The sequence below is a fragment of the Pan paniscus genome, chromosome 16 (genome assembly GCF_029289425.2).
Source record: "Pan paniscus chromosome 16, NHGRI_mPanPan1-v2.0_pri, whole genome shotgun sequence".
Taxonomy (NCBI): domain Eukaryota; kingdom Metazoa; phylum Chordata; class Mammalia; order Primates; family Hominidae; genus Pan; species Pan paniscus.
In genome coordinates this window covers 41,528,252-41,549,458 of record NC_073265.2, presented here as the reverse complement: position 1 = coordinate 41,549,458, position 21,207 = coordinate 41,528,252, and the positions used below count along the sequence as shown (strand labels likewise).

Sequence of the window (21,207 nt, the reverse complement as noted above, 5' to 3'; positions counted from 1 at the left end):
ACCCACAGACCTGATAACAACATGCCCACTTTCTAGTTCTCTGGTGCTTAATTTATTTTCCTATAGATCAGCACTGTCCTGCATTCAACTTTTATTTTCATTTTGTGTTAATAGCCACATGTGGCTAGTGACTACTACTGTTGTATTGGACAGCACAGGTTTAGACAATACCTTGAAAATGGAAATATCTACCTTATATAGACGATGATTTATTTTCATTAGAAAAGAGACATGACCATTTTACAAAAAAAAATTATTGAACTTTTTAAAAAAGAACTTCATACTCTCAGATTGATTAATTTCTTTAGGGGCTTTTGTTATTCACGTTATTTATGATCTTTTATAAAAATATGATTTAAAAAACATTCAAAAGAGATAATTGTATTAATACGGCTAACATTTTTATATGGAGAAAAGTTGCAGAATAGTATTAATAGAATGAATCCCATTTGTATAAAAATAAAATGAACTAGAATATTTATAGCAGCTAGAGGGGGTGTTCAGGACATGGTTAACAATTGCCACTTTGGGAGACTGGAAGGATGGAAGTGCAGACATTTATTTTTCATGTTTTATTCTCTTGTGCTGTTTGAATATCTTCGAAATTTACACAGCTTCTTACAATATTACACAAACATTACATTGATACATTCTCTTGTAAAAATTCAGATAAAGGTAAATGTGCAGACCAGCTCCTCCTTCCTTCTTGTCCCAGCCCACCCCTGAGTAGAACTGAAATCTGTACGCACAGATCCTTTTAATTTTCCAGATTATAGGTACCCAGTGTGTATTTGATAATATGCCAAAAACTTTGATCATTTCATTTCTCACAGATTGTGAAAGTGTTGAATTTGTATACTCCAGTTAATGAGTTTGAAGAAAGAGTCTCTGTGTCGTTCATTCGTACTATACAGGTAAGAGCTCCCATCTTCTTCTTTGATTCACCAACACAGTCTTTTGAATGGACATTTTGTAATTTATTGAAGGATAATGTGTTATCTTTTATTATCTTATTTTACAATGCACTAACTTTTTTGATAATAGTTAATTGGGAAAATGAAGTGAGTTTAAAACAAAAGTAAACATTCTTCATTAGTTGAGAATTTGAGGGTAGAAATTTTAGTAGAAAAAACTCTTTTAGATTCAAAGAACTGATGCTCTGTTTATTTTTTTTCCTAATCTTCTCAGATGCGTTTACGAGACAGGAAAGACTCTCCCCAGCTGCTCATGGATGCTAAACACATCTTTCCTGTCACCTTTCCTTTCAACCCATCTTCCCTCGCGCTAGAAACCATCCAGATTCCAGCCAGCCTTGGCCTGGGCTTCATTTCACGGGTCTGAAAGTGATGTCCAGGCAAAAATTGACAATACATTTCTTGCCCGAAATAAGAACCCATTATTTCCAGTGAGCTACTGAAAATACATTTTTAAAGAGAAAGTACTGATTATCTCCCGAATGAGAAGTCATTAACTGGAAATCTCCCTAGAATACTTTCATCACTTTGGAAACAAAGATAGGCTCTTTCGTGCTGTGTTATCTTTATAGCAACACTCATCCTTAACCAACTAGGTACCGTGAGTTTACATACAGGAGAATGATGGAAGGAAGGGAGGAAGGAAAGGAGGAGAAAAATGTGTCTTCAGCTGGCAGCATTTATTTTAAATCCTTAGCACTGCGTTTGAATGGTATAAAAAGTATAACTTCCATAGATGAGCTGTTGTTAGGAAGGCACCAAAGAACCTCCTCTGCACTAAACAGGAGAATGGAAAGAAAAGTCTCCATTGAGTACATATCATGTCAGTTTAGGAATCAATTATGTTGATATTGTTAAACTGGTTCAAAGAAATAAACTGGCAATATGTAAAGTAATTCCTCATTTGTGTCACTATGATATAGAGATATTAAAGGAATGTTGGTTTGCTAAATAGTATAGATGTCCATTTGTACTATAGTTTACTGAGCATTTTAAATTGCTGCTACATACTGTCTTCTTAAAATGTAAGTGATATTAGGCACTACAATAAGTTTCTCTTGTCAACTCTGTTTACAATTCAATCAGATCACAGTTTTAACTGGATTATATGCAAATACCTACAGATTCACCTGCACAAGTAGCAGACACTGGAAAGTCATGTAGTAATATGACAAAATGCTTGACATTTAGGGGTAGGATTAGACAAAGTGGCTATTGTTGATGTCATTATTTATTCAGGATGTATTACATTGATGTGCTCATTAATTTTCCCTGGGTGGATATTGCGTCAGGGCACAGTGTTCTGTGAAGTGACTTATTTTTAACTACCAGATCTGATTCCTTCAGTGCATATTTTCAACCTTGACAGGTTTTCTCTCTTCTTAATTTATTAAGAATTAATCTCGGCTGGGCGCGGTGGCTCACGCCTGTAATCCCAGCACTTTGGGAAGCCAAGGTGGGCGGATCACTTCAGGTTAGGAGTTGGAGACCAGCCTGGCCAACATGGCAAAACCCTGTCTCTACTAAAAATACAAAAATTAGCCGGGCGTGGTGGCACTTGCCTGTAATCCCAGCTACTCGGGAGGCTGAGGCACGAGAATCAGTTAAACCTGGGAGGCGGAGATTGCAATGAGATCGAACCACTGCACTCCAGCCTGGGTGACAGAGAGAGACACTGCCTTGGAAAAAAAAAGAATCTCACTCACTATCTAGAAAGGATTGTCAGAATATTCACGATTCAGGTCTTGAAACTTTGATTATGCAAAAGAAGGTATATAATAAATATTTCATTATGATTCAGTTTTTAAGGCTTTGCAGCTTCTATAAGTGTTCTCAGATGCCACTAGATAATTTTAAAAGCATCATATTAGAAATACTTTAAGAAGACTTATATAAGAAATAGAAGATTGTTGAATTTTACAGAGGATTTGGTTCATTAAGACCCAGATTCTGTAAGTTTTCATTCTGAAATTCTAGTTAAACATATTCACCATTTTTCTTAGGAATCTTATACAATAAATCCTTCAGGTTGCACAAAAGCAAATTATTAGTTTTCATTAGAAACTCTGGTTCTGAATTACAATCATAGATTATATAATTTAACTGTTAGATGGTCTATAAAAATGACAAATCTTATTAAAATATGTGCAATATTTATGGAAGTCAAACAGCTTCATATCAGTGATAAAGATTGTTATTAAAAGATAAATACTGTCTGTTAATTTACATGGGCCTCAAGTTCCTCGTTTATAAAATAAGAGAGTTGGACACTGATTCTTAACATCTCCTCCACATTTAAAATTCTCTCTTCTCAGCCCTTAGATTCTAGAGAGAAAAAGCTGCAGTTACTCAGTAAGTCCATTCTCTGATGGAAAGACCAGTGTGTAGTGCCTGTCAATTCCTTAGGATTAATCAAATGTAAAATCACAAGTTTGTGTAGCTGTAACCTTTCTTAAATGTACATGATTTATGTACATGCTTTTAGAAGGTCCTACTATATTTGCATTATAATTAGTTTAAGTAATTTTTATTACATCATGTATTGCTTTATTCAGTTTGAATACATTTATTTATTTATTTGCAGTATCAACCAGAAACACTACCAATTGCATTAAATTCTCCCAGTTTTTCCTGGTTGTCAATGTGGTTTTCAATGCACAATTAAGTCATAGCCATTTGGTTCGTACCAAATGTGTCAGAATCTAACAGCATCCGATAGGCTGTAAGTTGGGGAGTTGCTAAGAAAATGCAACATGGTACAGGCTGTCCGCCTCAGCCCTGGAAATCTCCCAGACCTCCCCCAGCTTCATCCTGTGTAGCACGACTCAACGTGCACCCTGAATCTTCTCAGGTCTTCCAGGTCATGCTGTAGCTGTCACTGCCATGCAGCCCTTTTTTTTACTCCGGACAGCTCATGTACTGAAGCGTCATGAAAGAAAGGCTGTGGTCTGAGCCCTTCTCTCCCATCTCCTGTCTTTGTCCTGTCAAGTGCTGGAGCCAGAGCTCCTACAGCCGCCCTTGGTGGTTTCTCCTGTTCAGCGATGGTGGCACAAAGGTTCTGCTATTCCAGGGCTCCAGCTTCCTCCCAGGTCTACCCAGAGCTCCAGATGGGGGTCTGAATTAACCTCTCTTGGTGGCCTGGAGATTTTTAGTCATTCACAAGAATACCTTGTAACCAGGGAACCGCAAGGCCCAGTAAATGATTCTGTATACCATTTTCTTGAAGGCACAAGAAGATTTTGCCGACTATGGGGATCTCTGGGCCAGTTTGAGGATTGCTTTCCCTCTGAGGTTCTTTCTCTCTGTCAGCCACACTTTCTCACCCAACTTCAGACACACCCTGCCAGCCTTTCCCCTACTCATTCACTCTTCCCCTTCCCTCAACTTAATCGTCTATCCCGTTGCCTGCTGTTTGACTGTGCACTGAAGGCAGGTGGATGGAGTCAGTCCTTAGTTGCCCCTGCTGGCCTTCCTGGTGCTTACCATCAGCCCAATCTTTGCACAGTCCTTGTTGTTCTTACTTCTCTGCATACATTCCTTCAGAAGATCAGTCATCAACTTTTTCTTAATTCCTCTGTGACACACAATGGGAATTCAAAGGAAGAGATCTTAAAAGTCACAACAGTTCTTTATCTCAATAATCCCCTCCCCATTCACCTTACTACATGCAGACTCACCTCACACCCTTACAACCTGAAGCTGAAAATTTAAAAGTAATTTCCCTTTTTGCAGCTTTTCCTCAGGTTAAGGCTTTGATCTGCCTGAGAGTAACTCTAAAAGGAGGGAAGATAAATATGGGATAAAATCCACAAAGTGTAGCTTCTAATTCCTTTGGAAGTTTAAAAAATTTCCACATATCTGATGCTTCTTTTGTCAGGTGCAGAAGCACGAAAACATATTCCGAAGCCAACTGATAGGGAATTTGGGGATTATTGTCAGTTTGGAGAATTTGCTGTGTTATTTCTTCATTTCCATGGATAGCTTATAGTTGGCTCTTTCTGGGTAATTACGTGTAATATAGATCAAATCTTTTAGTAAGGTTACAGCTACATGTTAGGGGAGGCTATGAAAATACTATATTATTATGATTTCAGTGCAGTGATTGTTGTGAGAAATAACTTTCATGGTAACCCTAGGAAAATGGGCACCTGCCACCATCCTGAGAAGTCCTCACACAATGCTCTTTCTCTCTTACACACACACACACACACACACACCCATCACTAATTCATAGAGTTCCTTAGCAGGCATAGTTAAGGATCCTCTGGGTAATGTCAGCTGCTTAGTGATAAAACAGAGCCAAAACTAGTGCATCCTGTTGAAAGTAATGCAGAAACAGTACCTGGGTCCAGATATGCTTTCCTGCGGCGCTTTCCTCTGTTACCTCGTTTCATCCTCACAGCAGCATGGACGGTAGGTGGGGTCGCTTCTACAATCATTTCTGATGATAGCTTGGGAATAGAGATAGGGGCAGTGACTTGCCTGATGTCGCACAGCCCTCCGGCTGTCCTGCTTTCCCATATGGAGCAGTGGTGGTGTGGGCACCTGTGAGGCAGGAGACTTTAAAAATGTCGTGAGGTCACGTGCTGCCCCTCCTGGTACGTGTGGAATGCCCCTGGCCAGCAAGGGGTGCTTTTTTATCAGAGTTGGCAGCTGGCATGTGGGAACCGAGCGAGTGCTGAGTACCAAGTTACTTGTTTTAAGGAGACCAAGTGCTCAGCGCCAGGTGGTTTTCTTTTTTGTCATAGTTACTTGCTATAACTCAGCTTGACTTCTGTCATGAATCAGTGCTCTCTGGGAGGATGCAATACTCTGTTTGGGCATTAATTGGTAGCAGGTTGTCTCAACCAAAAAGACAGGAAACAGCAAAAGCCTCTCTGAAATTAAGAGGAAAGTTACTCTCCACACACCCATCAGAGTCTTTATTGGAACCACCAGGTGAGCTGTGCAGCCTGGACAGGCCTGCAGCTATAGGCCACCTTCCCAGTTTAGGTCCTCAGCACAGGGGAGCCCAAGTCACTGGGTACCTTCTGAGGGCTGTCACTGGGCAGGCCATATACAAGTCAGTGTGTGCGTGGGCACTGCAGTGTGTGCATGCCGTAGGTGTTGATGGGTGCTAGGAGGGGTGTCGTGTGCATGCGCGTTGAAGAGGATCTGTATTGCCGTGACCTCTGTTCATGGATGAGTGCATTGTAATTTGTTCTCAGGCTGTGCTGTGAGGGCCGCCTTAACCCTTGCTCCCTTCCCTTCTAGAGCTGCCTTAAGTTCTCCAGAACTTTTCTTCTGTAAAGGATATCTTGCCTGGAAGGGATATCTTGCCCTGTTTCTCAAGGTTTTGTGAGAGTTTTGATTGGATGTGGCCCTGCATGACCCTCCTTCTCCTGTACTTCCTCTTTCCTTTCCAAATGGGAATTAGAACTGTGTGGCAGCAACAGTCTCAGAGCCAGTGAGAGGCCAGCTTAGAGAATGCTTCTGAGTTAGTGGGACTCTGTGTCACAAGTAAGCAAATGAATATATGAAAGAAATTATGGAGATAAGTTAGATTCTTGGTAATACTTAAATGTCTTGCTTTCTACTAACCTTTTGTTACTAAAGGTAAAGGGTATAACTCAAACTTTTTGTGGACATTCTTTTCAAAAATTTTTAAGAACCCTGTACTATAAAAGGTTGAGTAAAAACAGGAAAGCGTGCTATAAGTTCAAATCTGTTGTATTACCCTAAATTAGATAAACCAACCTGAATTATAGTAGATTTCTCAATAGATGAGGAACTGAAAAATACTATGTAAAATATCTTCCAAAATGCTTTTTATACTTTTTTTATTTGTAATTTGGTCTATCTAAAATGTTCGTTAGCTTAACTTAATGGGCGTTATTGGATTCATATGACTAACGTTTCCTCAGTATTGTAATGCTTGAAATATTTGAAAGAAAAAATGTTGTTTTTTAGTTGAAACTGGTATATATAATTCAGTGCTTGGCAGGTCAGTATATTTTTATGCATTTTTCAGAGTCAGCAGTTTCAAATCTTTTTGTTATCATGTTATAAAATTTTAGCCCACATTTCAGGCTCCGTAAATCATTTGAGCCATTATTTTTTCCCAACAAATGGTGAATTTTTTCTTTAAATGTGGATATATATGTTGTAATTTATGATTCCTGGTTATGTATTTTTGTGGGATCCTGCAGTAAAATTGACTTTTTTGTGTCTTTGGGAGATTTAAATTGCGCTAACAGTGTTGCGCAAAAATGAGTTCATGCCATTTAACATATTGTATTTTAATTATTAATTGTATTAATTTACTATGAAATGGACATCCTTTTAACTAAAATGGAATTGAACATTGCAGTTTTCAAATATTTTTCCTTGTTGGGTCTGGAAAAGGAATTCTACTTTGATCTGCATAGAAAATTTTGATACAATTTTTTGAAAGTTCTTAGGTGAAACATTTACCCATTAAAAAGGAAGCAGAAATACTGAGACATGAAAGGCATTATCAACTAACTCTAGACTCTAGAACCCATTCTAGCATATCTCACGTGCAATTTTTAAAAATAAGTTAATAATTCATCTCATATCAACAAAAGCCTTTGAAACATGAGTTTTCACTAGATATCACCTAGTGCTAAGATAAAAACCAAAACAATGTCAGAATTACATTTATGCTCTAAATTTGTAGTTGTCCAATGTTGTGCTTAGTAAGTGTGTGTCATTAATGCTGTATTCTCCTAGCTATTATGGAAACTTGTTTAAATAAAGATATGGATATAAAGAGTTTTTGTCAGTGTCTTATAAGTAAATCCACTGCACATTTTAAAACAACAAAACAAGTTGTTTTCCTGAAGACTAGTGAATGTAAATATAATCCCTCCCCATGAGAATATTCTAAGAAGTCTTGGAAATTTAAAAGTTGATGAGTTCCCCTCCTATACTGGACAACCTAGTAATATATATGATAAAGAAGAGAACTGCCAAACACTTAAGCAAACAGAAACAGCTGAAGAAGAGGTAGTGTCTTTTCTTCAAGGGAAAGTCATGCCTAAATATATTGGAATTCTCTGACAGAGAAATAGACATAACCAAGGGAAATTTGATATGCATAATCTACTTAGATTTTCAAAAGATTGAGGGTGTCATTTGTGTCAAAAGTTCTACTTTCAATATAGTGGGACAGTAGACATTTTTTGGCATAAGACATAGATCAAAGAAGTATGCAGATGTGCTTTTTTGGTTAAGGAAACAGAGCAGTTATTCAGATCTGTGGTGGAATTAGTCTCATCTTTATTTATGATAAGGAGAAATTAATATCGTCATGTACCACATAACATTTTGGGTCAACAATGCACCGCATATGTGACAGTGGACCCATAAGTTTATAATACTGTATTTTTACTGTTACCTTCTCTATGTTTAGAGAAACAGGTACTTACCATTGCCTGCAATTTGCAGTACAGTGATGTGCTATACAGGTTTATAGCCTGGGAGCAATAAGCTATTCCATATAGCCAAGGTGTATAGTAGGCTATACCATCTAGGTTTGTGTAAGAACACTCTGATATTTGCACAATGATGAAATTGCCTGATGATGCATTTCTCAGGACATATCCCCTTTGTTAGTAATGCATGACTGTATGACTGTACATGGTTTTCATGTAGATTATACACTTCCTACTTCCATGACACATTCTTTCAACTCATTTATTAAGTACTTTTCTGGGCACCGCAACAGGCCCTTGAAATATAGCATCTTCCAAATTAAATTCAATCACTGGCCCCATGAACTACAGCAGAACACCAGTATGTTACAAGTAATAAAATGTCAAAATTTGCAAACAGTTTCTTTTTTTCTTTTTTCTTTTTGAGACAAAGTCTCACTCTGTCGCCAGGCTGGAGTGGCGTGATCTCAGCTCACTGCAACCTCCGCCTCCTGGGTTCAAGTGATTCTGCCACAGCCTTCCGAGTAGCTGCTACAGGCACCTGCCACCACGCCCAGCTAATTTTTGTATTTTTAATAGAGACGGGGTTTCACCATATTGGCCAGGATGGTCTCGATCTCTTGACCTCGTGATCTGCCCGCCTTGGCCCCCCAAAGTGCTGGGATTACAGGTGTGAGCCACCGTGCTCAGCCAACAGTTTCTTTTTTAAATTAATTGGAACCAAGTCAAGATTATTTCCCCATAATAAAATCACTCTCATCCAGTTGCATTTTGGTATGATCATTAGGATTCTTTCTGGGGCATATGACAAAAATCAAACTCAAACTGACCCAACCAAGAAGGAAATGTATTACCTAACACAATTAAAGTTCAGAGATATATCCAGGTGCCCAAACATTGACATCAGGGATCTCCTTTTCTTTCCTTACTTTTGGCTTCATTCTTAGTCATGTTCTCCCTCAAGTGACAAAGATGGCCCTCAGTAGTGTTTGGCTTCATTCTATGGCTCTGCCTTCAGTAATTCTCAGTAAGACATTTCAGGATGGAGTCTCACTGGCTTAAGTCCTACTTCCATCCTCAGAATAATCACTGTGTCCAGAGGAGTGGAGTGCTCTGACTGTCCTAGCCTGACATACCCCCCACTGAAACTAAAAATTGGGTAATTCACAGAAAACATAGGATTGATTAGGTGGTAGTGGGAGTTCACCAGAGGAAAGACAGGGTATAGTTAGCAGAGGAAATGAAAGCAATGCATGTCTACAGTAATGCATTCTCCTGAATGGGAAAGAAAGGGACACGAATTGTGTGCAGCACTGGGAGTGTGCTATCCATGTGAAAGTGTGGAGCTGCTGGGTGGGTTTCCTGGGTCTTAGCAGTCAGCATAAGTGCACAAAGAAGTAAGCAAAGTGTTACACAACAAGAATTTTGAAATCACATTTACCACCCCGGAAAGGGACCTAGGAAGACGTGATTTGTTCACATTGATCACCTTGCTACTGAAACCAAAATATGATGGACATTATTCAAAAGGAGAGAAATAAAACCTGCCATACAGACCTCGTTAGCACCATGTTGGCCAGCTATGGGCAGTTCTGGTCATTGGGCTTCAAACAAAACACAAGGGAATATAAGAGGTTCAGAAGAGAATAAGAGATAACTGAAGGAAAAGGATACTACTCATAAGAATGGTTTGAAAATCCTGAGACAATTGGGCCTAGAGAAATGAATGCCAAGAAGGTAAGAATGTGGGCAAGTGCTAAAAAATTATGCTTGGTTGGGCCAGGTGCAGTGGCTCACACCTGTAATCCCAGCACTTTGGGAGGCCGAGGCGGGCAGATCATGAGGTCAGGAGATCAAAACCATCCTGGCTAACACGGTGAAACCCCGTCTCTACTAAATAATACAAAAAATTAGCTGGGCATGGTGGCAGGCGCCTGTAGTCCCAGCTACTCAGGAGGCTGAGGCAGGAGAATGGCATGAACCTGGGAGGCGGAGCTTGCAGTGAGCCGAGATTGCGCCACTGCACTCCAGCCTGGGCAACAGAGTGAGACTCCATCTCAAAATAAAAGAAAAAAAATTATGCTTGGCACAGATAAGGAAAACATGAACTATTTACCAAAACTTAAATATGGTAAACAGACATATTTTGAAATTTCAGCAGTTACTGGAAAAGAAAGAAAATACTAGTTTATGTCGTCAACCATATATATCTGAAGCTCATTTCCTAAGAGTCTGTATTATCAAGAAAGCTAAATGAATTTGAAGAGAGTTTGGTCAATGCTACTTGTGACCAAAAAAAATTTCTACTGAGAAGATCTGGGTTGTATCAAATCTTCAGGTTATAATCTAGGAAGACAAATGGTTTCTTTTCACAGCACACCCATGGTCTGCTAGAAATAGGTCTCTAGGCTGAATGGCCTGTGTCTAGGATGACCCTAGCTAGGATGGTGATTACTGTGCAAAAGAATGGGGCTTCTTTTGGAGGGAAGTAAGAAGCTGTTAAAAACAACCTCATGAAAACAGAAGGGAGGGAGGAAAATACAGGTAGGAATGGGGTTGGTCAACAGAAGTGAGATGGGCAAAGAAAGACAGGTCAAAAGCCCATGGAAAACCATTCTTGAGTTGACATTAAATACAACAGGAGAAATATTTCTCACATTTCAAAAGTAGCTTTTAGGAATTCCACTTCTGACATGATAGCATGAGGAGCTTTGCAGACAACTCCCAAGGGAAACCAGTGAAACCAGTGAGAATTATTTTAAAAACAAACCAAACCCCCAATTCTTTAAAGTCTCTAGAAATGGTCCTAAGGGCATATACCAAATGAAGAAATGCTTATTCAAGAAAACATACTAAAGCTTGATAAAGAGAATGAGCTTGTTGTATCTGAACCAAGATTCCTCCCTCCTTCCATCTTCCAGGTCAATGAGACAAAAACTCCACTCTAGACTGGTATAGCCAAGAACTGAGGGCTTCCTCTCTGCCAGCTCACAGTTGGAGGGCTGTCTTCCTGGGAGGGGCAGGATGTCAGCACTTCTCATCCTGCTCCCAGCCACCTCTTGCTTAAGCTGAGTTTCAAATAAATGCAGTCAACAGGTGGGGGGGTCCCTTCTACCCAGCCCCTACTCATGGCTCACAGGCTCTACCTTGGAGACATCACTGCTGAAAATACTGGGACCCCAGTGCATCTTGTTCAGGCTTGTAAGGTGGTGCTCTCATCCTGGGAAAGGCCAACCAAAAAGACCTAAGGCCACTATCCCCCATCCACCGAGCATTTGGCTCCCATCACTCAAAGAGATGCAAGCCATTGTCCCCATCCCCAGCTCCAGAACAATGGCTCAGAGATTTTCACCAGGAGCAGAAGCAGGCCGTAAAACAGAAAGCTCCAAATTACTTCCTAAAGGAACTGACTTCATTTGCAAAAGAGTGTGGAGAAGTTCAAGCCTAAGGGCGTTTCAAAAACAGTGAAGGTTGCAATGACTGGGGATTGGGAGGGGATTGGTAGATTCATTAGAGTTATCGGCTGAACTTTAGGCTATAACTTTCCTGGAGAGAACTGGGAGAAGAGACAGCCAGGAGGAGTCTTTGCAGGATCAGAACAAGTCTCAAACATTGACCTCAAGAACTATCCTTTCAAAGGAGCCCAAAATTGATCAGATACTGTCTGTGAAACAATGTGTTCCTTATAGCATTGTTGAAAATCGTAATTGGTGGAGTTTAACAGCTGAATGTTAACACAGTCAAAGTGAAGCTAGCCAAAACCACTGTCATCCCAGGTTTAGCAGGCTACACTGCCTGAGAAGCAGCATCAGAGGCTTCCCACTATGGAGTGGTGGAGGAGGGCCAAATAGATCTTATTGAAATAAGCCAGCTGGTCACTAAAACATAAACAAGCCCAGTTTATTTACAAAAACAAGGACCAGTGTGCAGAGCTTCTACAATACATTATCAGAAATATCTTGATTATAACCAAAAAATTACAAGACATGGAAAGAAACAGGAAAGTATGACTTATAAGCAGAAAAAAAATCAGGCAATAGAAACTGCTTATAAGAATAACAAGGTGTTAGATTAACAAAGATTTCAGATCAGCCATTATAAATATATTCAAAGAACTAAAGGAAACTATGATTAAAGAATACATTTGATGAATGACAACAACACTACAAAGAACAGGAGGCAGGAATAGGAACCTTTTGATATTATAAGGTACTTGTACTGTACCTTATACACTGTAAAGTGATATCATGTTCTGTGAAGATGGGCATGGATTCGTTATCAATGTGTATTGCAAACTCCAGGGCAACCACTATAAAAAGTAAAAATAGAAGTATAATTAATATGCTAAGAAAAGAGAAAAAACTGAATCACATTAAATGCTCAGTTAAAACCACAAATGGCAGAAAAAAGAGTGGAAGACAAAAAATAGAAACAAGACCAAGGGTAACAAATAGAACAGTAACAAATATGGTAGATATTAATCCAAATCTATCAGTAGTCTGTGTAAATGTCCATGGTCTAAGTACACAAATTAAAAGACAGATTGTCAGAGTGGATCAAAACACAAGACCCAACTATATGTTGTCTACAAGGTGATTCTAAAATTCAGGTGGAATTGCAAGGGACACCAAATAGCCAGAACACTCTTGAAAAACAATAGCAAAGTTGGATGACTCTAATTTCAAGGCTTACTACAAAGCAACAGCAAACTAGACCATCTGGCACTGAAAGTAAAGATAGACATAGACATCAGTGGAATATAATTTAGAGTAGGGAAATAAACCTATGTGTTTATGATCAATTGATTTCAACAAGAGTGCCATAACCATTCGATGGGGAAAGAATAGTCTTTTCAACAAATAATGTTGACACAACTGAATAGCTAATGCAAAATAATAAAGTTAGGCCTTTATCTCATACCATATACAAAAAACAAACAAAACTCTGCTGGATGCAGTGGCTCACATCTATAATCCTAGTGTTTTGGGAGGCCAAGGTACAAGGATCACTTGAGGCCAGGAGTTTAAAACTAGCCTTGGCAATGTAGTGACCCCATTTCTACAAAAAAAAATTTATCTAGGCATGGTGGCATGCACCTGAAGTTCTAGATACTACAGAGGCCAAAGAGAAGAATCACTTGAGCCCAGGAATTTGAGGCTGCAGTGAGCTATGATCATACCACTGTGCTCCAGCCTGGGTAACAGAGAGAGACCTTGTCTCAAACAAACAAAACAAACAAAAACTCAAAATGGGTCACAGGCCTAAATGTAAGAGCTAAAACTATAAAACTTAGAAGAAAACAAAAGGATAAATCTTCTTGACTTTCGATTGACAAAGGGATTCTTAGATATGACACCAAAAGCACAAATAACAAAAGAAAAAATAAACCGAACTTCATCACAATTGAAAAGTTTTGTGCTTCAGTGAACACTGTCGAGAAAATGAAAAGGCAACCTGTATAATAGGTAGAAATATTTGCAAATCATATATCTGATAATGGAGTCGTATCTAGAATATATAAAGAACTCTTATTACTTAATAATAAAAAGACAATTTTAAAATGAACAAAAGATCTAAATAGACATTTCTCCAAAGAAGATACACAAAAGCACATGAAAAGATGCAGATGCCTGGCATGAGGGAAATGCATATGAAAGCCACAGTGAGATACTACTTCATACCCACCAAAATGCCTAGAACCAAAAAGTAAGGTAATAACATGAATTGGCAAGGATGTGGAGAAATCAGAACTCTCAGGCACTGCTGGTAGAAATGTAAAATGGTGCAGCCACTTTGGAAAACAATCTAGTAGTTCCCCCAACAGTTAAAGAACAGAGTTACCCTATGACCCAGCAATTCCACTCCTGGAAATACCCAAGAGAAATGAAGACATATATGTCCATACAAAAACTTGTACATAAATGTTTATAGCAACATTACTCCTAATAGCCAAAAGGTGGGAACAACCCAAATATCCATTAATTGATTAATATAATGGAATGTTACTTAATCCCTAAAGAATCACTGAAAAATTAGCTCAAGAAATAGAGTTCTTTTTAGGGGGGAAATTTAAATTATGCACTTAATAAAAACTATCACCAAAAAATTCAAGAAAGGGGAAACAGAGGGAGAAAAATACATGTGCCATATAGAAAACAACAAATGGCAGACATAAATCCAACCATATCAAAGACTACAATAAAACGTGAATGGATTACACACCCCAATAAAAAGGCAGAGATTATCAGACTGGATTTAAGAAAAACAAAAACAAACAACAACAACAACAGGCACAGTGGTGCATGCCTGTAATCCCAGCTACTTGAGAAGCTGAGGAAGGAAGATCACTTGAGTCCAGGGGTTCAAGACCAACCTGGGCAACTGTTCTGTGTGGGAGACCTGCGAGGGGAGAAGGCACACACAATACTTTTAAGGGTAAACAACTTTATCCCATGTAAATGGCAATGCAGATAATAATAAGCAAATGATATAATAAGCAAATTGATATAATAAGCAAATTGCAATGGGAAGGGGAGAAAGGATAAGATATATATATATATATTTACACTCACCAGACTATGGAGAATTCACCACCAGACCGGTAAGCAACAGCCTGGGCTCCAGAGTCGGCCACTCACTGGTGTAGGTGAGGAGAGGTCTCATGAAGCTTCAGTGCAGTCTGGGACCCAAGCTCTTTTTGTAACAAGTTGTTTGGCATGAGGCCCAATCAGGAGGCCCTTTGCGACTGGGCTCAAGGAACACAAAAAGGTCAATTTTTTTTTTTGCAATTGTTGTTTTTCAATAACTAACGTATAGGAATAGATTGAAATGGGGATTTCTCCAAAAAAGTGCTGGATGAATGCCTTAAGGGGCTCACACAACCTATTCTGGGACTTGGTGACCATTGTTTGTGTCCATGTTCAATTTGATATTTAACTTTTCCTCCACAGCAACATAGCAAGACTCCATCTCTAAAAAAAAAAAAAAAAAAGAAAAAGAAATAAATAAAATGGCCAGGTGTCAGGTGTGGTAGCTCACGCCTGTAATCCCAGCACTTTGGGAGGCCGAGGCGAGATCACGCCATTGCACTCCAGCCTGGGCAACAAGAGCTAAACTCTGTCTCAAAAAAAAAAAAAAAAAAAAAAAAAAATTCCATATCCTAAATGTCAGAGTTCTAACTATAACACATCTAGAAGAGAATCTTTATGAGCTTAAGCTAGGCAAAAATTTATTAGATAACAACACCAAAAGCATGATCCACAAAATTAAAAAATGATAAATTGGACTTCCCCAAAATTTAAAGTTTTTGTGCTGCCTAAGACACCATGAAGAAAATGAAAAGACAATCCATATACTGGGAGAAAATATTTGCAAACCATATATCGGTAAAGGGTTTGTGATCAAAATGTTTAAAGATGGTAGATTCAATACCTGTATTTACTCAACCTTCCTCCTGAAATTCCGGTAAGTAACAATAAACTCACAAAGGAAAACAGAATGAATGAGGAATGACAGCAACAGCTTGGAAGATGAAAAACAGATGGATAAATGTCTTTTATTTTCACAAGTAAAGAAAACTGAAACCTAACCCGGGACAGGCAGAAGCCCAGAAGCAATCCAGTTTGCACTACATAATTCCAAAAAGCTCAGGAATTAGGTTCAGAGGCAGCAGGTGACACTGAAAGTGGCATGCAGCTGAAAACACAGGAATTGGTTGAAAATCTGTTTAAATAGCAGTTCAAGTGGACTTGAACAGACATTTCACAAAAGAGAATAGCAAAGTGGTCAATAGTCATCATAGAAATAAATGCAAGTTGGACCCACAGTGAGACATCATAACACACTCATCAGAAAGGCTATTTTTTAAACTGACCACATCAAGTGGTGAGGATATTAAGCAACTAAAAGTCTCACACACTGCTGGTAGAAGTATACATTGATACAACAATTTTTTACAAATCTCTTTAGCATTATCTGTTAAAGTTGAGCATTACATACCTGTGATCCAGCAATTCTGCTCTGTTTATGTGCCCAACAAAAATACATATATTTGTGCATCAAAAGACACACATAAAATGTTCATAGCAGCATTATTCATAGTGGGTGTAAACTGAAGCAACCGAAATATTTATCAATAGGAGAATGAATAAATTGTAGAATATTTATACAATGGAATACTACTAGACAGGAATGAAAGACCTCAAACCACAGCTACATGCAACAAGATGAATAAATACCATGTAAAAAGCCAAATGCAAGAGTTACACATGTGATTCCATTTATTAAAAACATCCAAAACAGGTAAAACGCATCTATGGTGATACAAATCAGAACAGTGGTTATCTTTGAGAGAAAATGATTTGAAGAAACAGAGAAAGTTTTGGGATATCGGTAATGTTCTACGTCTGGATCTGGGCAGTGGTTACTTTGGTGTGTTGATGTGTTCCATGAATAAGAATATATTGAGCTGTACACTTATTATTTGCACACTTTTCTGTATATAATTTTATTCTTCAATAAAAATTTTCTTTAAATAAAAAAGCTAGATTCTCTTTTTAACTCTGAGCAATCAGGCAGCTGTCACTACTCACCTTATAGCTTTTCTTTTTCTTTATACAAAATAGAATTATTTGGGCAATAATATAAATAATTTTGTATATAAATAAATACAAAATTAAATTTACCATGATCCTCTCTTTGTGGCATTTATCATTATTGATCTATGCCAGGCCTCTCTTTATATTTTTTGATCCCCTTTTTGAAATCTCCGATTCCATTTCTCTCCCTCATAGGTATCCACTCTTGCATATTTAATGAATGACTTTGTAATTTATCCTCCTTACCTCTATTCACACATACTTGTACCCATGAACAACATTCAGTATTGCAGTTTTTGTGAGTTTTTAAATATTAAAGACTTGGGCTAGACATCTATTCAACATTGTTTTTTATTTCTGAGTCAAGTAGATCATGTCTATTCCTACTAACAGCTGTAGTTTTACATGTATATACTATTTCTTTTTTTATTTTTCTCTGCTGTCTGCCATGTATATACTATTTTATTTATTCCCCTATTGATATTTAGATGCTTCCAACTCTTTGATATTATAACTATGTTGTGATGAACATCTACTTAACTGTCTCTTTGGGTGACTATGTGAGAATTTTTCTGCCTACATTTATTTTCATAACTATTCTCAAATTGCTCTCCAGGATGGCAGTATATTCCCACCAGTTATGTAAGCAAAAAAAGTTTTTATTTTCTCACATCGTAGGCAGTATCTGAGATTGTCTAACCTAAATGTTTTTGCCAGTATGATGGGTATAAAGCAATATCTCATTGTTGTTTTCATTTGTATTTATCTGATTACTGCTAAAGTTGACATCTCCTTATATGCTAACAAGCCGTTTAAGTGTCCCCATCTGTGAATTGCCTATTAATTTTTCTCAGTTTTAAAAATTGGATTTCTTTTCTTTAACCGATTAACAATTCTTCTATATGGAAACTACTATAACCCAACATTTTAAAGATATTATCCCTCTTTTATTCCTAACAATTTCCCGGTTTTAAGTTTTAATCGTGAATCCATCTGGAGCTTATTTTTGGATGCAGTGTTTGCCATGGATCTGCTTTTATTGTTTTTCCATATAACGGGCCCATCTAATAAATATTATTTTATTTCCCTATCTGGTCCTTAAGGCTACCGTATAATGTAGGGCCCTGCTGGGGGGCTCCAGCAGGTTCCATTACTCACGTATCCGTTCTCATGCAAGTGTCACACTGTTTTAATGACTACTGCCTTGTTATGTCCCTAAATATATGGCAGGACAAATCTCTTCTCTTTGAGAATTGTCTTAGTTATACAGGGCTTTTATTCTATATGAAATATAGAATCATTGTACAATTCTCCAAAAGTTCTGTAGGATTCTGACGCCAATATATTAGGCATATATATTGATTTGGGTAGAAGTGACACCTTGACCATATTAAATATTCCCAGCCAGGAAAATGGCATGTCTCCCGTTTACCTGGGCCTTCTTTTAAGCTCTTTAAGAGAATTTTAAACATTTTCTCCACAAAGGCCAAGGGCATTTTTGCGAGTGTAATCTCTGGATACTTTATATTTTCACTAATATTGTAAATATCTTGTATTGCATAGACAATGCTCATATAAAGGACCATTACTTATTTTTGTATATGATTTTGAATACGATGACCTTGCTGGACTCTTAACACATTTCTTTGTGTTCAGTACGTTGATTCCCTTGGGTCTTCCATTTAAATGGTCGTATCCTCTGCTCTTTGAGGAGCTAACACTCGGGCCGGGCAGCCTCCGGATGCTTCTGTTCCTGCCTGACAGCGCGCCCCGGGCCCCAACCTTCTCCACCCGCGCTCCCGCCAGGTGCAGCCGCCCGGCCCCGGCCAATGGCAGCGCCGACTAGCCGGGCCAAGCTTGGAGGGACCAATCCCGCCGCTGCCCCCTCCCCTCGCCGCCAACTCGGGAACGGGAACAGGAGGCCGTTGGAAAACTTTGGGCAAGATGGCCCGGCGGTGATTTCCGCGGCGGTCTCTCCTGCGCCCGGCCTCTGCGGCGCAGGCCCAGCCCCCGAGCCTCGCACGTTCGGCAGCCCCGGCCTGGCCCCGGCCCCTCCTGCCCATGGCGGTGGCCGAGCTGTACACGCAGGTAGGAGGGTCCGCTGGGCTCCTGGGAGCGCTGTGGGGGAGCCGGCCCTGCTAACGCTGACTCGACCTGGCGCCCGGGCCACACCTGCGCACCTGACACGGCAGGGCGGGCGGGCGCGCGCTGGGGGCCGCGGAGGCGCCGCGGAGGGGCCACGGGGACCGGGGACACGAGCGAGCGTCGCCCCTCCAGGGCCCCGGCGTGCTCCGTCCCTGCCCGCGGGTAAGCCCCCTCCTGGCTCCGCTGCGCCTGGGTGCCCTGTGGGTGGGAAGACCCTGTGGGAGGGGCCGCCCCCTCCGCCGCTCCGGCCTCGGGGCCTAGAATCCCCAGTGCCCAGGGGTCGCGCGTGCGTCCCCATCTCCCGGGACTGGAGCGCCTCGGTCCCTTCCTACCACACCACGGGTGGAATCAGAGTTGCCCATGCGGACGTAGGAAGCTGAGACGCCGGCCAGTCTCCTGGCCCCTCCTGGGACCCCCTTGAACGAGCTGGCATAGAAGCTTATGGCCGCAGCGTTCGGGCTGCTTTCTAGAATTCTGTGTCTTCAAAGTGCGTGAACGTGCATGTAGGCTCATCAGAAGCTGAAGCAGCCTGGGTCACAGGCTTGAGGGCACTGCAGTGGCACCAAGCGCTTGGGGAGCCCAGGGGCCACGAGGTGCAGTCGTAGGCTCTTTGCCTAACATCTGTACTGTTAGCAACAGTACAAACACCACAGTTTCTAAAGCGCCTTTCATATACCCTGACTCTGGGAAACACTAGAGCATTCCTCAGAAGCTTCCTTTCTGCTGGCTGGGGCTCCACCTCTTACCTCGGAAGGGCAGCGTTCCCACATATGCCCCAAACCCTCTGAGATGGGCTTGGGTAATTATTTGGATAAAGAGTGTGACAGTGTTAGCACTTTTGGAAAAAAAAAATCCATTTGAATAGCCATAAAGCCTGATCCTCCTATACACCAGTTGGGGAAATCTAGAGACCTCAGTATTCAGACGAGTGGAACTAGAATCCATCCATTTCCCCGGACACATGCTCTAGCTTTCTACTTTAAAAGATGCTTTTGCTGTAGATAGAAAAGATAGTTATTTAAAAAATCATGTTTCAATGGTTTAAGCAAACGTTTTTCTTCTACTTTGATTACTTAGTAACAGTCCGGACACAAAGCAACCGAACTGTAGTTTCTCCTCTATTGCATCTCCATTAACTGGAGTTCTAAATGGACAGTGTTTGAATTGCCCTAGTTTTGTTCTAGAATATTTTCACCAGTGAGACTGTGAGCCCCCAGACAGCCAACAGCGCTTCTTCAGCCTTCAGTTTACTGGAAGTGAAAGAAAAGTCTTGGACTAGTCTTCGACGATACTTTGGAGGACAGAGAGAAATGCTGCTGCTGAACCTATTTGAGGTGACAGTATTTCCAGAAGCAGAAACACACAGGTGCAAGCACCCCTATTTTCAGGTGCCTCAAACCTCAGATATTTATTAAATGTCTAGTAAGTACCAGGCACAATGTAAGAAAACTGATAGGAAGGAGTTTAAAGGTACAAGCTTGGAGGGAATGAGAATCTGAGAATCCCAGAGACTGACGCAGCCTGATGGCCATCCCCACCGACCTTGTGTCCATGTAGACACCTGTGTTCCTAGGCTGCCACCTCCCTTCCTGGTGGGCAGTTAGCCCCCATTTTGTCTGTTCTAGAGGTGTGAAGGGGAGGGCCATGGCAGCCAGAGAGCGAGGTCAGGGCTTTATTCCCCAGTGTGGGTTTTGAGTAGGGGCTGGCAGAATCAAGGGTGGTGTGTTAGGACTGTTAGATTTGCTATGTATGCCAGCAGCGCCCTTGGGCTGTGGAGGAGAGAGGCCAGGGTCACGTAGCTGAATTCTCAGGTCATTCCAGCTGTTGGAAAAGAATTAGAGCTGCAATGTTGGCCATGGAGGGTGGAGGCAGGTGAGGCTGAGAGGCTGGACTGGGGAGTGGGGTGGGGGTTGAAGGGACCAGCCAAGGATGACATTTGAGGTTAGAGTCTGTATGAGAGACAGCAGGGTGGTGCCCTTGAGTGAATTAAGGATGTGGCATGAGGAGGAAATACTTCTTAAGAAAGTCATCAGGCAAGTTCTGTATTTGCAGAGG

At 40.3% G+C, this 21,207-nt stretch overlaps 2 protein-coding genes across 8 annotated transcripts in view; both read left to right on the top strand.

Annotated features, from left to right (window-relative positions):
• The window catches only part of MYO5A (myosin VA), a 223,767-nt gene extending 216,021 nt beyond the window's left edge, over nucleotides 1–7,746 (top strand). For all 3 annotated transcript variants that reach the window (XM_055098616.2, XM_055098617.2, XM_063596646.1), the window contains 2 exons: nucleotides 834–914; nucleotides 1,189–7,746. In XM_055098616.2, the coding sequence (XP_054954591.2) occupies nucleotides 834–914; nucleotides 1,189–1,341 (234 nt within the window). In that variant the 3' untranslated portion in view covers nucleotides 1,342–7,746. The remainder of the gene's footprint in view (nucleotides 1–833; nucleotides 915–1,188) is intronic.
• An 11,004-nt stretch (nucleotides 7,747–18,750) lies between these two features.
• The window catches only part of MYO5C (myosin VC), a 101,669-nt gene continuing 99,212 nt past the window's right edge, over nucleotides 18,751–21,207 (top strand). For 3 of the 5 annotated variants that reach the window (XM_034938763.3, XM_034938764.3, XM_034938762.4), the window contains exon 1: nucleotides 18,751–19,095. In XM_034938763.3, the coding sequence (XP_034794654.3) occupies nucleotides 19,069–19,095 (27 nt within the window). In that variant the 5' untranslated portion in view covers nucleotides 18,751–19,068. Of the gene's footprint in view, nucleotides 19,096–19,231; nucleotides 19,315–21,207 lie in introns of those variants that run through there. The other 2 variants (XM_034938765.3, XM_034938766.3) reach the window with 2 other exon arrangements.